Source organism: Paramormyrops kingsleyae, chromosome 17, assembly GCF_048594095.1.
Source record: "Paramormyrops kingsleyae isolate MSU_618 chromosome 17, PKINGS_0.4, whole genome shotgun sequence".
NCBI classification, from domain to species: domain Eukaryota; kingdom Metazoa; phylum Chordata; class Actinopteri; order Osteoglossiformes; family Mormyridae; genus Paramormyrops; species Paramormyrops kingsleyae.
The window spans coordinates 4,129,205-4,147,653 of record NC_132813.1 but is presented as its reverse complement, the minus strand read 5'-3'; the positions used below and the strand labels follow the sequence as shown (position 1 = coordinate 4,147,653).

The 18,449-nt window shown below is 46.1% G+C and overlaps 2 protein-coding genes across 3 annotated transcripts; both read left to right on the top strand.

Annotated features, from left to right (window-relative positions):
- Positions 1-1,051: 1,051 nt before the first annotated feature.
- ano7 (anoctamin 7) lies at positions 1,052-14,626 on the top strand. Of its 2 annotated transcripts, none has more exons than XM_023823199.2 (24): positions 1,052-1,166; positions 3,142-3,254; positions 3,611-3,665; positions 3,754-3,899; positions 4,985-5,092; positions 5,409-5,545; positions 6,010-6,067; positions 7,063-7,173; positions 7,296-7,461; positions 7,658-7,748; positions 7,984-8,080; positions 8,168-8,311; positions 8,668-8,805; positions 8,983-9,081; positions 9,184-9,286; positions 9,498-9,609; positions 9,899-9,953; positions 10,043-10,140; positions 11,376-11,539; positions 12,056-12,261; positions 12,370-12,509; positions 12,672-12,762; positions 12,899-13,018; positions 13,547-14,626. In XM_023823199.2, the coding sequence occupies exons 2-24, from the start codon at positions 3,165-3,167 to the stop codon at positions 13,679-13,681; spliced, it is 2,664 nt and encodes an 887-aa protein (XP_023678967.1). In that variant the 5' UTR covers positions 1,052-1,166; positions 3,142-3,164; the 3' UTR covers positions 13,682-14,626. The 2 variants fall into 2 exon arrangements, with proteins under 2 accessions (XP_023678967.1, XP_023678959.1); XM_023823191.2 differs by lacking the exon at positions 1,052-1,166 and adding an exon at positions 2,005-2,250.
- A 600-nt stretch (positions 14,627-15,226) lies between these two features.
- Positions 15,227-18,249, top strand: rnf168 (ring finger protein 168). The gene is made up of 7 exons (XM_023821241.2): positions 15,227-15,388; positions 15,776-16,135; positions 16,322-16,392; positions 16,834-17,004; positions 17,090-17,181; positions 17,268-17,319; positions 17,420-18,249. Exons 2-7 carry the CDS (start codon positions 15,817-15,819, stop codon positions 18,098-18,100), a joined length of 1,386 nt encoding a protein of 461 aa, XP_023677009.1. The 5' UTR covers positions 15,227-15,388; positions 15,776-15,816; the 3' UTR covers positions 18,101-18,249.
- Positions 18,250-18,449: the final 200 nt, after the last annotated feature.

The following is an 18,449-nucleotide window of genomic DNA, read 5'->3' as shown; positions in this document are numbered from 1 at the left end:
GAGTATCTCGCGGGTTTTCCATCCTACCTGGTTTCTGATGAAGCTCACCAGATCTCGGGCAGAGAGCAACTCATCAGGTAGGATAGAAAACCTGCTGGGGTCTGACTCTCCAGGATCAGGGTTGCTTACCCCTAATGTAGGAGAACAGAAGCCGGGTTCCTGAAGCGGTTCTAGAACTTCATTTGTCATTTTCAATGGAATTTAAGACCTGTACAAAAGAAGTGGACGCTGCGCAAATAGTAGCTACAGCAGCTGGTGCTGCATTATATTCAGCTTTGATAATCGCTTTTCCGTGTGAGGGGGGGAGGGATTTGAATGGGTATTCAATGAAAATTAAGAAATTAAGATCTGCCCTCTTACTTTCTGCTAAATGTTCTGCAGACTTCTGGTCAAAGTATTTTTTAAATTAAAAATGGGATAAGTTATTACCCCATCTGGTTTTAGAATTAGGGTTCTAAAAGCCAAGTACCTCAACTCATTTAATGTCTAAGATGCAGCAAAGCTAATAACCGAGCAGTTGCCCCTCTGGTTTTAGGTTGGGGTTCTTGTAAAAGTATTCTGTTACATTTCCAAATGTGCAATAATTAGCCATTTCTGGAGAGATTTCCTTGCAGAACAGTAGAGGGAGTATTGTACCCACTTTAATAGATGCCTCCACAGTTAGTTTCATGTACTGAATGCGTATTGTAAGTATATGCAGCTGTTGTGCTTTTGGAGTAATTGCTTCATAAGCAGCCATAGACACGGCTTTTCAGTGAAACAGAAGTATGAGCATGCAGTCGTTTCCCTTTCCTCATGGACATGCTCTTGCATATACGGAGGAGGACTATGCAGACATTGTTACGCCCATAACCTCTGTCTCTGGACGTGACAAGCGGTTGTTTCGTCCTGGAATGGGCCAGGAGCTAGGATCAGTGGCGCCGTCATGCGGTGGCCAGTGGCCCTGATAAATTTGTTGCCCCCCCCCCCCCCCTCATCGGTCGCATATGCCAGATATGCTTTTATGTTTAATTATGCATTTCAACAAATGCACGGTCGGCGAAGCGCTCTCCAGTCACACAGGGGGTGGGGGTGCTGACAGGAAGCAGCAGCTCGGCACGTCTCTGGTCATCTTCAACAAACGCCGGTCGCGTGCGGATTTAAGGAAGAAGACGACCGGTGACTGAGTAAGTCATAATTTCTAAAAAGAAGAGTGGAAACTATTTATTCAATAAACTTTGGAGGCTGTAGTGACGTTTTTTTAGTGCCGAATTTAATTACCATGCTATTGTTAGCTGATGCTATGCTATTTAACTTGCTTTTTGGCATGATAAATTTAATTACTTAACTAATGTTAGCTGGTGCTGGTATATATGCAGGGCTCTCAAGTGTCACGCATTGAGAGTGACAGTCACTCTTTTCAGTCTTTTGTCACGCACTCCCGCCACTACGGAAGAGGATTAGGGCCACCATGAAAATATTATTTGAATTCTGACTTTTTTTCTCAGAATTCTGACTTTAATCTCAGAATTCTGAGTTTAGAAAAAAAAGTCAAGAAACATCAAGAAAAACGTCGCTTCCCGTCGGAAACACGCCTCTTTCATGAAGTCGGACAAGATTTGCCCGAAGAGCCTGTCACTTACCAGCCAATCAAAAAAAAAAGAAAGGCCTACACAATAGCCAATCAGAAAATAGTACTACTGTATCTGGGTAAAATACAACACAACAACCAATGAAAAGGCATCCTGTGGAATGTCACTCTTGCCTGTCTTCAAAACTTGACAGCCCTGTATATGTTATGTCAGAATTCCTGAAATTCAGCTCGACTTTTGGTTTTGGTGTGCCACCCCAAGATTTTCAGTGGCCCCATCTGGCCACCCCTATGAAAATTTTCTGGAGGCGCCACTGGCTAGGATCTCCACGATACCTGCCGTATATGCCTATTAAATGAAAGGGTGGAGCGAAGGAGAGAACGAGGTAACTCCACCTCCGCAAATATGTGCTCTCTTACTCTCCTCCCCCTCTCTCTTGCTGGCACACTCCTGTAAGGAAGTCCTCCTGTAACTCTGCTTGTCCTCACTGGAGCATAAGTTCGCTCCCACGGATGAGGGGCCGTGTGTGCTTCCGAAACGGCTGTTGACACCCCTGGGTCCGGTCCAGGACCAGAATCGGGTTGCTCATTGTTAGCACTTGCTTTTGGGAGTTCAGGACACCGGATGGTGAGAGTGTGAAGTCACAATCAAGAAAATCCTCTGGGGAAGAAACAGTCAGGTAGGGAGAAGGAGGGAGGGGTCACAGCTACCTGTGGACACAGCAGTACCACGCCAAACGAGGCTACCTTCATGTCGCAGAGCGAGCTTCACATCGAATAAGTGGGAATCTTTTTGGAGCTTGCCAAAAGATCGCAGAAACTCACAAACGACATGTATGCCAAGAATATATAGGCGTAAATAATACCGAAAATGATTTGGATGACATCGTGTAATATATAAATATTTGTGTTATATAATATCAGTCAGTGTAAGTGCATACTTATTCTTTAAAATTAAAAGTTAATTTTGGTAAAATATATATGATGCACATCTCAAATATGATCTACGCACCTCAGCTCAGGAAGGCCGTGCATCTTTGTCTCAGAAACCAGCCTCTGAAATGTTCGCTGTCTTTGTTACTGTTGAATCTCATGTTCCTCGCAATACATTTTAAACTTTTCCATGCCATTAATTTTGCATTTGTAATAATGAGTCTGAAACGTAGCGTTCCCAGTGCTTCTGAAAGTTCCTGTGATGACTGACACAAAAAACTGGAACTGCAAGATAAGCTTCGCAGCAGAAAGTCTGCCAGTGTGGTACTGTTTGTTTAGAAATTTGTAATAAATAAACTGATGCTATCGGTCAAACACGCAGACTGATGTGGGCTGATGTTGGTATTATTGACATTTGCTGGGATCTTGTGCCTTTAATCGTCACAGATGTGAAGGGATGACTGTACTCAACCAGTTTATATGCTTAGTCGTAATAGTGGGATGAAGGTGACATGTTCAGTAGACAGGACGGTAAGGTCTGGGGGGCTTGACAACTCAAGGCTCTTCTGTGGAGATAGACACCCCCGAACTGCTGGCGCAGAGCTGGCACACGGCCTCACCACCCCATGTGTCACCAGGACAACTGCTACAAGGAACCAGGATGAAGAACAGAAGGGCGGAAGAGGACAACCACACCCTCATTGCTATGGAGGTGCCAGCAGAGCAGAGCTATGGCAGCATAGAAGCTGGGGTGAGTTCACCCATCTGCCATCAGCATCCTGTTTGCAGGAGTGAAGGACGAGAAATCCATTAGGGCCATGATTAAAGGCGGCATCAGCGATGACAAGTTCACAGTCACTCCCTTGAAGCTCTCGCCAGAACTAACTAACCCTAACCCCTCCGGACTGCATCCCAAAATAAACGCGTAGCACTTTCCTGCATCATCAATCCTGGCTACTAGGATTAACATGATCATGACCTAAGTTGTAGGTTCACCAATGTAGGAAAAATGACTGATGTATCTATGCCAGATATACAAAATGTCAACATGTCAATTTCCAGGTGTCTAACAGCGCTGCTTATCCATGTGTCCATCTCCCTTTCCAGGACCAGTCCAGTCCTACACACAGCAACACATTCAGCGATGGCACCACCCAAATCGGTGAGCACTACTGCCCACACCTCAGTGAGCTTCCTGTAGCCCCCATTGCCTCTTTAAGCTGGAAGACTTGACAGCTCCGTGTTTACAGACTTTGTTTTGGTGTGGGAGGAGCACCGGACACAGCTAACAGATGGACTGGCAGACAGGAAGAGTCCCCAAATCTCAGACTCCAGTGGCCAATCACGCGAGAATTTCCTGTCTAGACTACAGGCATCAGGGATTCTTCAAGAGAAGGTAGAGAGTGCTTATGGGTAGGAAGGCATGTTATTTAATGCTCATCATGCCTCTGTTCAAGATATCTGAAGTAACATAACTATGTAAATATTTGAACAGCATTAACTCCAATAAGCAGGATTTGTCCATGACATGTATTAGCGTTAAGATTAAGTTTAGGATAATAGTTGTTCACAACCAGTTAGACTCACTGTATGTCTGAACTTTGCATTGTACTTGTTTTGGATTATTTGTCACCTGCTCTGAATTTCTCACATAAATTTCATGTCACACATTAAGCAAACAGCATGGTATCAGAATCCAAATATTTGAATAAAATTCACCTATATGCCAGAGCAGCAGTAATTATGGGGCTTTTCCACTGTCACCCAGAACCGAGCCACACCCAACTCATAGTGTGAACTGACAGTTTTCCATTGCAAGATATGACAGCCATACCTGACTCGTACCCATGCAGTAAGCAGGGCAGAAAGTGTGCCTAAATCGAGCTGGACGGGCGACCACCGTCTCATTCGTCAAAATGCACGGAGATACCAGTGATCCGCGTCGATACGCATGGATTATCTTTAGGAAAAAACTGCGTATTCTATATATTATTAATTATTAATAATATCACACATCGCGATGTATTAATGCATTCCCGATAACTCAGAAAATTTCCAACATCCGTCTTAAAAAAGTATGATACATGCAGTAAAATAATATAATAATAATTGTAATTGCTTATAGTAAATCATCGATGTACAACATGTGAACAGTAAATAAGTGTCTCTCTGGTTTTACGTCACTGTCACGGTCCAAACACGACATCGCCTTCACGGAGCCAACCCATCTGCAGTGGAAAACAGAAGCAAACTGGAACCACGCTGTAACTAGGCTATCTTTGTCGTGCAGTTCGGGTACGAGTCGGTTCCAGTGCAGCAGTGGAAAAACGCCATTAGATGTGTGTGGTGCATTTCTTGATAACAGAATGAAAAATAATCGTATTGCTGAGAATAATAATAATTGTTTTAATTTTTCTGCAAAAGTCGTATCTGTGCCATATCTGGCTACCTGTATCACCTATACATCCTTCTGCCTTTTAGAGGGTCGTGGACCAGGAGCAGAAACAAATCACCTATTTGCTTCTCAGCGCCCCCTGGAGTGTCTTATGTTATTATGCAGAGGAAATAAGCCTTAGGGTGCCTCTAGAGGTCAGTCTGTCATATGACACTCCTTACAAAATTGACATAACCCAGCAACACCCACTAAAAATTACTGTACTGTATTTTTCATACAGCAATGTCATGACTTTGTTTTTGGTGGCACTGTAACATGATATTATATTATAATTTTGTTAAAATGCATGAAAATAGTCCCTATGTCTCTGACCAGGATAGGCAATTTCAATATGGACAGTTTAAAAATTGTATCACTTGTACAGATTTTCAGCCATGATTAGCTTAGAAAAACGTGTTTAGATATAAATATAACAGACATATTCATGCCAAAGTGACGGGTCTTATGCAGGAAGTCTCACACACAAGCCTGCACGGATCAGAGAAGATTTTAAAGAAGCTGTCTATCCCAAATATCATGATCGAGGACGTTCCCAGCCCGCCACGACACTTCTACACCTGTCAGTTTCGCACCAACAAGCTCGAGAGGTGAAGTGTGCGCACTGTACCTATGTGTGTGTGTTGTACGTGTGTATGTTCTGTGTGTATGATATGTGTTTGCACTGCATGTGTGTAAACAGTGTGTGCACATACTTGCATTGTATGTGTACCTACTGCAAGTGTGTATGTACTGTAGGCTTGTGCAGAGTAAGTATCTATGTACTGTATGAGTGTGAGTTGGAGTGTGAATACATCATTCCCTCTTTATGGTGAACTGTGACGGCTGTGGCAGCCTGAACACACCTGTGTTTGCAGTCAAGGTGTTGTCATAAACTGGGACAACTGGCAAACATGCCAACTGGACCAGGAATTCACACACTGACATACTGGGAAGGATTCACGTACACATGACAATGAGTCATTCCTCGAGTTCCACATTAGTTTTGTTTGTTTTGTCCCAGCAATTCATATCATTATGTACAGTGCCAACGTGAATTTGAACCTTTCTGCAGGTTTCTGGGGAGTGACAACAAAGAGACCTTCTTCAAGACAACCCAGAGACACCAGATTGTGAGTCTACTTTTCTCTGATGGCGTGCTTTTCTGTCCATCTGACTGCCTGCTTTTGTCTGGCAGTCTATTCCTCTTTTTGTCTGTTTGTCTATGTCCTTCAGTTTGTCTGCCCATCTGCAGCCCTTTTTAGACATGAACTTTTCTAGACATTTCCCAGAGGGGCTATATGTGTGAACGTAAATGTCCAAATCAGTACCGGACTTTTTTGGTAAACCTGTCTACAACTTCGGCTAAACATGCAAACTCTTTAAGAGTACAGTCACCCCTTGTCATTAGCAAAGATCTCCGCAAAGGTGAGGATCCCCGCAAAAGTGAAATCTGTCGCCAAAATTGTGCAACAGATTCAAAGCACAGCAAGAGACTCAGTAGTGTATTATGAAGCTACAAACTGGCACATGATCGCAGTGTAATCCGAACTAAGGCACCATATGCTGTAAATAAAACACTGCAATTTCCACTGTGTACTTTTTGGATCATTTCCTGCTCCTGTATGCTCTACCCAAGCGCCACCCCTCACCTAAACCAACTGGATTGTCTAGTAGGAGTGAATGCATCTGACACCGATTGTGTCCAGTTGTGTGCCAATCGGGAGGCTCGGCAGAATTCCCAGTGGGCCTCATAGCTGTTGTGCCAGTTAGAAACAAAATAATTTGACAAATTTAAAACTGAGCCAGTCGGAAAACAAAATACTAGACTAGATAATACTAGACAACTAGAGCATATATATTTACAATTTGCAGTATTGCAGTAGAGTTTTGTTTATTACCCCATACCTGTATTTTTTCTTTTATGTTTATCTAATTATTTAATGTTTATTGTCTTGTTTGTACTGGAGAGAAACGTCAAGACAAATTCCTTGTGTCACCTTACTTGGCCTATAAAACTAATTCTGATTTCTGATGTGGGAAAATGGCTTGTGTCTCTCCGTCTGTCTGTGTCTATCTGTTTTTTTGTCTGTCTGTCTATCTGTTCTCTCTCCCACTACGTGTGAAGCTGTATGAGATTCTGGCCCGGACCCCATATGGGTTGATAAATCGAGGTGAAGTGGGGGTCGACAGGTTGGTCAGCGAGAAGGTCTTTACTGCTGCATACCCCCTGCATGAGGTGAGACCACCGCCCAAGATAAAAATCCCCCTCCCCCCCCCACCGCCAACCCGTACATCCAGCTAGACTGCCGGGGAACATGGACCTGCTGAAAGTCGCTCTGTTGCACTGCCATGCTTCAGGGTCCATTTCAGGTGGCAGGAGAACCAATGGTGCCGAAGTCCCTGGGCCTGAGGCAGATTCTGTACCAACACTGGGCCCGCTGGGCTTGCTGGAGACGCTATCAGCCCCTGGACCATGTCCGCGAGTATTTTGGAGAGAAGATTGCTCTCTACTTCGCCTGGTTAGGTATGGGACTCCTCTCCTACAACCTCCAATCCCAGGCTATAGACTCCACCGTTCCTGCCCTCCTCTGTGACTCTCTGCAGTGCAGACACTTACGAGCGCATTTCTGAATAAATGATTTTCAGCTGGACCATCACGTGAGGAATACTGTGTGGTGGGTATTGCTCTCATTGAGGTCCTTGCTGTTCCCCTTCTGCAGGATTCTACACGACTTGGCTGCTGCCTGCTGCTGTTGTGGGATTAGTCATCTTCCTGTTTGGGATCTGGCTGATGAGCGTAGATGTGCCAGTGTGAGTGGACAGGGCTCAGCTTTGCGAACACTGGCAGTGATACAGAAGAATTCACAGGAGCGGCACAAAGCCCTTATTCAGGACTATTTACAGGGTATACGGGTGACTGTGTCTCCAGGAAAAGTAAACAGAGAAAAACCATGTCACAGCCTTCAGTACACATGGGCTGCAGTTCTCAGTAAGAGGCCAGTGCTTCTGTGTTCTTGTGCCTGACACGTCTTCCTGTGCCTTGCAGAATGGAGGTCTGCAGCAGTGGGGATACCTATGTTATGTGTCCACTTTGCAACATCTGCTCCCAATGGAACCTGTCCAGCATCTGTGTCACCTTCAAGGTTTGTTGCATGTCTTCTCTGTCCATGAGAATAATGCACAGGCTGTCCTGTCCAATCTCAGACTGACTGTGTCTCTGCTCCCTGAAGTTGGGCATACTCTTTGACCATGGCGGCACGGTGTTCTTCAGCATCTTCATGTCCCTGTGGGCCATCACCTTCCTGGAGTACTGGAAACGCACCAGCGCAGTGTTGGCCCATCGCTGGGACTGCTCTGAGTTTGAGGAGATTGAGGTAACAAGAAGACGAGAAGGAGGGAAGCGGCGCTTTAGTGCATGCAGAAAGTTGCTTTACGCTGACGCCTTGGTACCCTGTCGGGTGGGTGCATGTAATGGGAAACTGTGGGCCTCACCCAACTGCAGGGAAAATGCTTTGTTCTAGCTAAGCTTTACTTGAGATGGGAAAATTACAGTACAGCAACTCTTCTGTTAACCCATTTGAAGTAGTGTGATTTAAAACGTTGTATTTAACAGACCACTTGTTTCTTTTTGAGAGTTATGTGGATTTAACATCATTACTTAGGAGTCAAAACACTGGACATGATGAGTTTCCTGAGGACCACAAATCTCTTTACTTTTTCTACGAGCCAGGAACGCCCAAGGCCAGAATTCACCGCTATGGCGCCCATGACCATACGCAATCCTATTACAGGCGCTGAGGAGCCCTACTTTCCAGAGAGGCGCCGGTTCAACCGAACAATAACGAGCTGCATGGTCATTATTGTCATGGTGAGACGCTATTTGTGTGACATCATCACTGTGGTAACATGGCTACCAAGGGCAGAGGCAGTCCCAATTGTGTCAGTGGTTAACAGTCTCCCCTTCCATACTCTGATATGCTGCATGGCTGCCAGGTCACACTGTGCTCTCTCAGGGCTCAGCACTGTCACTTTTTGTCCCTCTCAGCTGGCTATAGTTCTGATTTTCCTGATGGCCATAATCCTGTACAGGACCATAGTCAGCATCATCATCTATGGGTCTAGAAGTCCTTTCTTCATCTTTGCTGTGAGTTACCCAGCCTTCCTAAGTCTAATTGATCTAATTGAGTCTAATTGAGTCCTTTGAAAATCCAACCCTTGCTGTGGTTCTGGTTGTGCTCCCCTACAGGCCGGGAGGATAGCGAGTCTCACTGGTTCTGTGCTCAACTTGGCAGTGATCCTGCTATTATCCAGGCTCTACACTTACCTGGCCCATGTTCTGACTCGTTGGGGTGCGAAGGACAAACTCCAGAAATTCTACTTATTTTGGCATCAAACCCAGAAATACTTCATTGATTTATTGTGTTAATGGCAACACTTCTCTGGTTATATAGTTTAATATTTTTGTTCATGGTGGTTCCTGGTTGTTTACGTACATGGGCTGAATGTGCAGTTTCTGGTTTCCTCATCTGCCTCAACACATTTATCTTTTTTCCATATTAGAGATGCACCGCACTCAGACTGAGTATGAGGATGCATTCATTCTGAAGGTCTTCATTTTCCAGTTTGTCAACTTCTATTCTTCACCCATCTACATTGCTTTTTTCAAGGGCAGGTGAGTCCACCACACTAGGACATGGCCAACCTATGTTCTCCTCCAGAAATGTGACCCAATCCTACCAGCATGTTACTCAAGTCAAGCTGCTAGATATCTCCCAGCTTCCTCCCCCTTGTAGACTTAACCTGGCTGCAAAATTCCAGACACACCAACACCTGTATAATGTCCTGAGTGTCACATTGAAAGCTAAACAGTTCTGTGAAATTTTGGAGACCTTGCTCACACTAGTGATTATAATGAAAGGCAAAATAAGCAAGACTCTCACATAGTTTCCTCTTATTCCCAGGTTTGTGGGTTATCCTGGCAACTATTACACTTTCCTGGGATTTCGTAATGAAGATGTGAGCTCCTACTTCTATCTGTTCCATGTTCAGTGTGTGACTCTCATGTTTAGCATGTTTAAACCATGTGATTCCCATGCTGTGTGCAGTGCGGTGCAGGAGGCTGCCTTATTGAGCTGGCCCAGGAGTTGTTGGTTATAATGGTGGGCAAGCAGGTTATCAACAATATCCAGGAGTTTCTTTTTCCGTGAGTACTGTCTCCTCGACCAACAGCCAAACTATCTCCACCCACACCACCCTCTGTTAACAGCCATACCATTAGTTTTGTTTTCTGTTTTACATATTTCCAATTATACACTATAATAGCTGATACTCTTCTGGGAAGGCTTTCCACAAAATTTTGGAGTGTGTCTGTGGGAATGTTTGCCCATTCATCCAGAGGTCAGGCACTGATATTGGAACTGAAGGCCTGACTCACAATCTCCGGTCTAGTTCCACCCAATGGTGGGGTTGAGGTCAAGACTCTGTGTGGGCCAATCAAGTTCTTCCACACCAAAATCTCTCAACCATGCCTTCATGGACCATGCTTTGGTCACTGGGGCACAGTCATGCTGGAACAGAAAAGGGCCTTCCCCAAATTGTTCCCACAAAGTTGGAAGCATTGAATTGTCCAAATTAAGTTCCCTTCATTGAGTTCCCTTCACTGGAACTAAGAGGCCAAGCCCAACCCCTAAAAAACAAGCCCACACCACTATCCCTCCTCCACCAAACTTTACAGTCGGCACAATGCAGTCAGGCATGTTTTCCTGGCATCCACCAAACCCAGACTCGTCCATAAGACTGCAAGAAAGAGAAGCATGATTTGTCACTCCACAGAACACGTTTCCACTGCTCCAAAGTCCAGTGGCGCCGTGCTTTACACCACTCCATCCGACGTTTGGCGTCACGCTTGGTGATGTGAGGCTTGCATGAAGCCCATTCCGTGAAGCTCCTGCCGCAGTTTTTGTGCTGGAGTTAATACCAGCAAAAGTTTGGAACTCTGCCGTTAGTGAGTCAATGGAATGTGAGCGACTTTTACACACTATGCGCCTCAGCACTCGGTGTCCCCGCTCTGTTACGTTACGTGGTCTGTCACTTAGTGGCTCAGTTTTTGTTGTTCTTAAATGCTTCTACTTGGCAATAATACCAGTAACAGTTAACCATGCAATATCTAGCAGGAAGAAAATTTCGCAAACTGACTTATTGCAAATGTGGCATCCTATGCCAGTACTACGCTTGAATTCACTGAGCTCTTCAGAACGACCCATTCTTTCATAAATATTTGTAAACCTGACTGCATGGCCAGCCGGTTCATTTTATGGGTCTGAATGAAGCCCTTGAATTCAATGATTGAGAAGTGTGTCCCAGGACTTTTGTCCGGATAGTGTACATTGACACTGTTTCTGTTTTGTGCTTTATTTACGGTCCCTTTACACTGTGTAGAAAGCTGCAGACCTGGTGGCAAAACCGGAAGCTCCGTCACAATGGAGAAAATGACAAGGATATGGAGGGCAAGAGGAGTCTGAATAAAGAAATAGCTACACCCTGGGAAAAAGACTACCAGCTATTGGTGTGCGAAGGATTGTTCGCTGAGTATCTGGAGATGGGTGAGTGGCAGTCTGAAATAATGTGTCAGTATGAAGCAATGCGATACTAGGAGAGTATACTGCAGTGAATCTTTGTGACGCAGATTGACATTATGATGCAATGAGTGACATGGATAGTGTGAGGCAGTTAGACTTAATGATGCAGTGAAATGTTGCAATATAGAATGGTATGAACAGTGTGATATAGAGAAACGATGCAGTGTGACATGGACAGCGTGATGCAGTGAGGTGTCATGGTGCCGTGAAATGTGAGGCAGTGTGTGATATACAATGTTATGCAGTAAGACATCGTGATGTGGTAAAATGTGAGGCAGTGAGACGTTGTGATGCAGTGAAATGTGAGGCAGTGCAACATAGACAGTGTGATTCAGTTGGACATTTTAGAGAATGGCAGACGGTTTGATGCCGTGAAATGTGATGCAGTGAGACATCATCATGCAGTGAATTATGAAGCAGTGTGACTTGGACAGCGTGACACAGTGAGACGGTGATGGAGTGCCTCTCTGACTCTTGCAGTGCTTCAATTTGGCTTCATCACCATATTTGTGGCCGCATGTCCTCTGGCTCCCCTCTTTGCACTGCTCAACAACTGGGTGGAGGTGCGTCTGGATGCGCAGAAGTTTGTGTGTGAATACCGGCGGCCGGTTGTGGAGCGTGCCCAGGACATCGGGATCTGGTTCACCATCCTGCACGTCATCTGCCACCTGGCAGTCATCAGCAATGTGAGACATTGTTGCACGTCTACTTGCCGCTGTGGGCTTCATGCTGCTTTTCGAAGTAGAGGGGAGTTGTTGCCATGGTAACGACCGTTTCCATTGTTTCCACGGCAGGCCTTCCTTATCGCTTTCACATCCGACTTCCTGCCACGCCTGTACTACAGATACACCAATGATGGGAGCTTAGAGGGCTACATCAACTCCACTCTGGCTATAGCTCCACTGAGCTACACCCAGAACCAAACTCTGTGCAGGTACTGTAGGACCGCACCCCTCTTTCCCAGCATGCAATGTCATGCTTTGTGTCAGCAGAGACTCCACACCTACTGAGCAGTTTTTCCAGTGCTACAGCATCAGCTGCTGCTGCTCTCCAATGCCTGGACATTTCTAAGAACTCTGCTTTCTAAAACACGCAGGTACCGAGGCTACAGGGACTCCCAAGGACATTTCCTGCCTGAATACTTCCACCTTTTGGCCATACGTCTGGGTTTTGTCATCATTTTTGAAGTCAGTTTAATTTTGATAAAAAGCAATCGTCTGTGCCACTAATGTTAGATTATGTTGTTCTGTGGAAATGCAGCATCTATCTTTCTGAAGCCGAGTAAAACGAGTCACTTTGTCTCCCCACCTCTTCCTTCCACAGCATGTTGTATTCTTTGTTGCCCGTCTGATCGACATGATGGTTCCAGACATTCCAGAGGAGGTGGAGGTCAAAATAAAAAGGGAGCACTACATGGCCAAAGAGGCGCTGGCTGAGAACCAGGTGAGACGGGCACTCCCACGCGACACCCGCATCACTCCCACGCGACACCCGCATCACTCCCACGCGACACCCGCATCACTCCCACGCGACACCCGCATCACTCCCACGCGACACCCGCATCACTCCCACGTAATGCCCGCATCACTCCCACACGACACCCGCATCACTCCCGTACCACACCCGTACAATACCCACACCATACCCTTCTTTTCCACCACGCATCCTTGCCCTGTTTTCTTGTCTTCTGTTGCTCATGTGAGGAGCAAAGATGTAGAGCAGGGTTCTTCAACTCTGGACCTCGATTCCAAATCCAGGTCGTGTTTTCAGTTCACCCAGGTAGTTGTTTAATAATTACTGATTCGGATTGGTCAGAGGCTTCACACCTGACTGACAGGTAAAGGAAGGCTGGAAAACCAGCAGTGCTCGGACCTCGAGGACCGTGAGTTGAATAACCCTGATGTAGAGCAAACTGTCCAAAGCCTAAAATTGCACCTATCTCTCTATCCTCTTTTCTCTCTCATTCTGTAGTCCCTGGGCAAGAAATTAGTCTCAGAGGAGATGCAAGAACTAGTGCAGACCTTGAGGCACCGATGTAGGGACTATGAGCCCTCCACAGCCACGCTGCCTTCTGCTTCCGAAGATCATGGCCGACCTTCTATCTGACTTCTAACCCCAGGTTCTGAATCGATCAATATATATTTGGACTTCAAAGAAGATCCCTTCAGAGTCAAATCAAAGGTCACTTTCTGCGGATATGCAAACGAAACGTTTTTCAGGATCTGCCAAAAAAGGACCCCCAGCCCCCCAGCTGGGGCATGTTTATTCTGTGATGGGACCTCACTGGCTTAACAGCACCCCCTAGAATAATAACACAGCTAAGCCTTGTTACGATTTGTTGGGTCCTGTTTACATTTTGGCTGATGGTATCTTCCCACACACCCTGTCCAGGTTTACATCAAGCCTGAATTTTTGATGTAAGGTTTACATCAGACCTGAGAAGAATGTTAGTTTGAACTAAGGGCACTTAATCTTAAAAAGTAATACTGATAATCTAATATGCACACCAAATTATAATATGTATTAATCTGCCTTTGCTTCTGTCTTAGTTACTTTGTACCCATAGCACAAAAATTCTTCATTACATGTTAAAGTTTTCCATCCATTTTTCACCAACATGAGCTCTGTCTGCCTGTGGTCTTGTGTTCGCTTTGGTACCTGGTTGCAGATTTAAATCAGTGCTCGATTAGGCCCATGCTTCATCCAAATTCTGGGACTCATCCCCAGTTTTCATCTGGACCTCTCACCTTGGGACTGTAGGTGAAGGAAGACAGGTTTTCATCATTAGATAAGGACGAGGGCACAGTACCGCAGGCTCATCACTTGAGGCCCATTATTATAGGAATATTATAGACAAGTTAATTGACTTTGTCATTTCAGTAGTTTAGGCTACACCCATACAGCAATGATAAATGTATTTTTAAAAATCAGTTATGGTTAAATTATTATTCACTTACATCTACTCATATGCCAAGAATGTGCATTTGTATGAGCTTCTACAGATTTTTTTTTAAATTGTTAATAAGCCAATAAACTGCTCCTCACGTTTGACTTGCTTATCGTTCATTCACACAGAATAAATATTTTGATAAAGGTTCAGAATAACACTGAGCATTATTATTATTTAAATAAAAACGAAGCAAATATGTTCAGGATTTGGTTTCTGACTTGCAATAATAATAATAATAATATTTTTGCAATAATAAAGATTTTATTATTTTCAATAAGACATATCCATGTATGAAAATAATGTAAATGTAAATAAGACAAATCCATGCATTTCCATGTTTAGGTTATAGTTTCACGAAAACATTAAATATAACTGATTCATGATAAAATATTTGTCTGATACAGGACTACAATCTTTATTTCTATTCGTTTCGTCCTCGCGCTCTGCCTAATAAATCATAAGGAACTTTCTATTCATTCGTTCATTCATTCATTCACTTGGAAGGAGGGGGGTCTGCCGATATCGCGCCCCCCACTCCCGTCCCACTTATTTCAGACGCCCCTGGCTGTGTTTAGTGTCATTCGCCTGTACAAATCATATATCTTTGGTTCTTTATCCGATTCACTTTACCAAATCGGAAGTCTAATAGCGTGTTTCATAACACTTCCTGTGTGCCATCTCCGCGCGACACAGCGTGCGCATGCGCGGGAATTCAGGGCGCCAGGGCGCGCACATGCGCGTATTTACGGCGGAGCGCCGTAGGCTGAGAGGCTGTGTTTCGTTTCAGAGTTAGGGGACTACTTGTTGTTTGTTTTGTAGACGCCGAATCTAATTTTACTTCATTCGATGGGATATTGCATGCGGTGAGTCGTCTTGTTGTTGTCAGGTAGTTAGTTCACAGATTTGAGGTGAATAGGCAACTTCGGAGTAGAGAGGCTTTAGACGGACCGATTCGCGGTGGGTCGGCGATCACTGTTTAGTCAGCAGATAAGGCGCCTTTATTATCGCCTATAAATTTGCAGTCGGTTGTCCTGATCATTTCATAATGTGTCACCAGTACGTGTGATCTGCCGCCTCTCTTTGTAATTATTCGTATACCCTGTAAAATCACGGTCATGCTTAGCTCCCCAAAGGTACAACAGCGCAGCTTCCCTATGGGCCGAGTCCACGGCCTGCGCAGAAATACAATGTGTTTCTACCAGGCATTCGAGTGACCGCAGTTTTTCGGTTCTGTGTCGTGTAACTGACAGTTTGAGTACTGGCCTCTGGACGACGAAGTAGCCGGGCAGGGATGCCCCCGGTGGCAGAGGCCGAGGGGAGGCCGGGGGGGCTGTCGCGGGCCGACTGCCTCTGCCCCATCTGCCTGGATATCTTCCTGGAGCCGGTGACGCTGCCCTGCAGCCACACCTTCTGCAAGCCCTGCTTCCTGGAGACGGTGGACAAAGCCAACCTGAGCTGCCCCCTGTGCCGGAAACGCGTGTCCAGCTGGGCTCGTATGCACAGCCGCAACAAGACTCTGGTCAACGTGGAGCTGTGGAGCCGTGTGCAGGAGACCTTTCCCGCACAGTGTGAGCAGCGGCTCAGCGGCAGGGACACGGGGGACATGGCAGGTGCGGCATCAAAATGCTTACTGTTAGACTGACTGAATCCATATTTTTTCCACATGATTAAGTGACTCCAGCCTTTCCCTAAACCCTGCATCCACTGACACTCCTGCTGTGATTTACGGTAACACTGTAGTTTAATGAACTGAATGTATAACTGCCCGGTTTGCTGTCCTGTTGATCTACCACCAGCCGTGAGTAGCAGACCAAGAGTGAGCCAGCCTGGTGAACTGCGTAAGGAGTATGAAGACCAGATTAGCCGGGTGAGAGTGAGTGAGTGAGTGTGTGTGTGTGTGTGTGTGTGTGTGTGTGAGAGAGAGCGAGAGCGAGCGCAAGTCTGCCTGTGCTCCTGTGAATGACTCCAGACTTTTGGGGGTTGACAAACACTATCCAATCACGTTTTGAAAGCATTCTTCAGGTGTAGATTAATCATTAAGTTAATTTAAGCTTCTGAGGCTCAACAAGTAGAGCACAGTGCTAATGGCACGAAGGTTGTGGGTTTGAATCCCAGGGGACACGCACAAATGGTAACCCTTCTATTACAAGTCGCATTAGATAAAATCATCAGATAGGTGATGATGACATTATTTGAATAGTGTCAGGTTTTAATCAACCAGTGCTTGTTTCACATGAAAGACATGAGTTTCCCTGTGGGTAACTCGCATGGTGAGCAGAGAATTCTGTATGACAACCCCCCCCCCCAGCTGGCTGCGGAGAAGCGTGCACTGGAGGAGGCGGAGCAGGCAGCCAGCGAGCAGTACATCCAGCGACTTCTGGCTGAGGACGAGGAGCATTTGGCAGAGGAGTGGAGAAGGCAGGAGGAGAAACAGCTGGAGGATGACGAGAAGCTGGCCAGGATACTGAGCATGGAGCTGGTAGCTGGGAGGGGTGGTGTTGGGACAGGTTGGGCAAGGCTTGTAAAATCTTCATTTGCCTACATAAACAGGGGTGTCTTTTCAGAATTCCAGTCCAGCCCCAGAAGCTCAAAAACAGGTGCGGTCGACGGGCAAGATATCAGCCAAGAAAATTACAAACACAGGAGACATAGAGAGGTGCGTGTGTGTGTGTGTGTGTGTTGGTGTGTCATAGTGTGAATGCATGACTCCTTATGTCTTGGGTTCTGATGTCCGATTTGTAGGTTTTTGCTTCCGCTCGCACAGAGGGGTCCCGTCAGCAGTTCTACTGAAGTGGTAAGTTACATGCTGATTTCAGTCCTGAACACTGTGCCTTAGAGATTTCTGCATGTGTGGCTGCTTGATGTGTCCTGTAATGTCTCATTGTGGTACAAAGGAGCGATCTAGGCTGGATGTGTATGGGGGGAATGAGGCTGAGAGGGGAGAACCAGACACACGAGTCTCCCAGCCGGAGCAGAACGACAGCACCGCCTCCGTGCCAGCTGAGATGGACAGCACCGCCTCCGTGCCAGCTGAGATGGACAGCACCGCCGCAGCCTCCTGGATGGGGCACGATGGAGACCTTGGAGATCATGGGACCATGTGGGTAAGAGAGCAGCCCCCTGGCAAAAGAAAGAGCACCGAGGTTGGATCTGAGGGTGCAGACAGCCATGCCAGAAAGCGGTCCTGCCACGCCGACCTTCTGGTGGATCTGGAGGAGAAGCTGCAGAACCAGCAGCAGCAGCAGGAAGAGGATCGGCAGCTGGCCTTGAGACTGCAGCAGCAGCTGGACCGCGAAGAGGCCCTCCGGGTTGTGAACCGGCGCAAGGGCTCCCCCGACCAGTACCAGCTCCGTCAGCGTCCCAGCAATGTGCCGGCGGACCCCTCCAGCAGAGGGCGCTCTCAGTCTGGACCAGAACAGAAGCAAGAGAAGCTGAGAGTGAGGCAGCGAGGGTCTAGCTGTGGGGGCCCCCGGGCCCAGAGGGGGGAGCCTGCCTCAGAGTCCCCCCTCCCTGTAGTACACAAGGCCTGCAAACAGACCACCCTAACTGAGATATTCCCTTCCCTGAACAGTTGAGCCCTAAGAAGCCCAGACTCTGCAGGGTCATGCTGTTCACGCTCTTCTGCTTATCGATTTCTTGGTATAACCTTTTTTTTTTTTAAAGAAAAGAAAAGAAAAAAAAATGAATGTAATATTGCAGTTGTTAAATAAAAGATAGTGGTTTATTTTGCGGCGTGTGCGTAATGTTGACAGCGCCATGTGTCTAACGTCCAAATTAATTTTTGGCTTTGCTGTTGGGCTTCTTTTTTTCTTAAGGTTCCTGGTGTCCTGTAGAGGGTGCTGCTCTTTTTTTGTACTCAAAGAGGCTCAGTGTGTTTGCAGGACATCTCTGTGGTGCGTTCACACTGATTTGCTGGTAGTATTT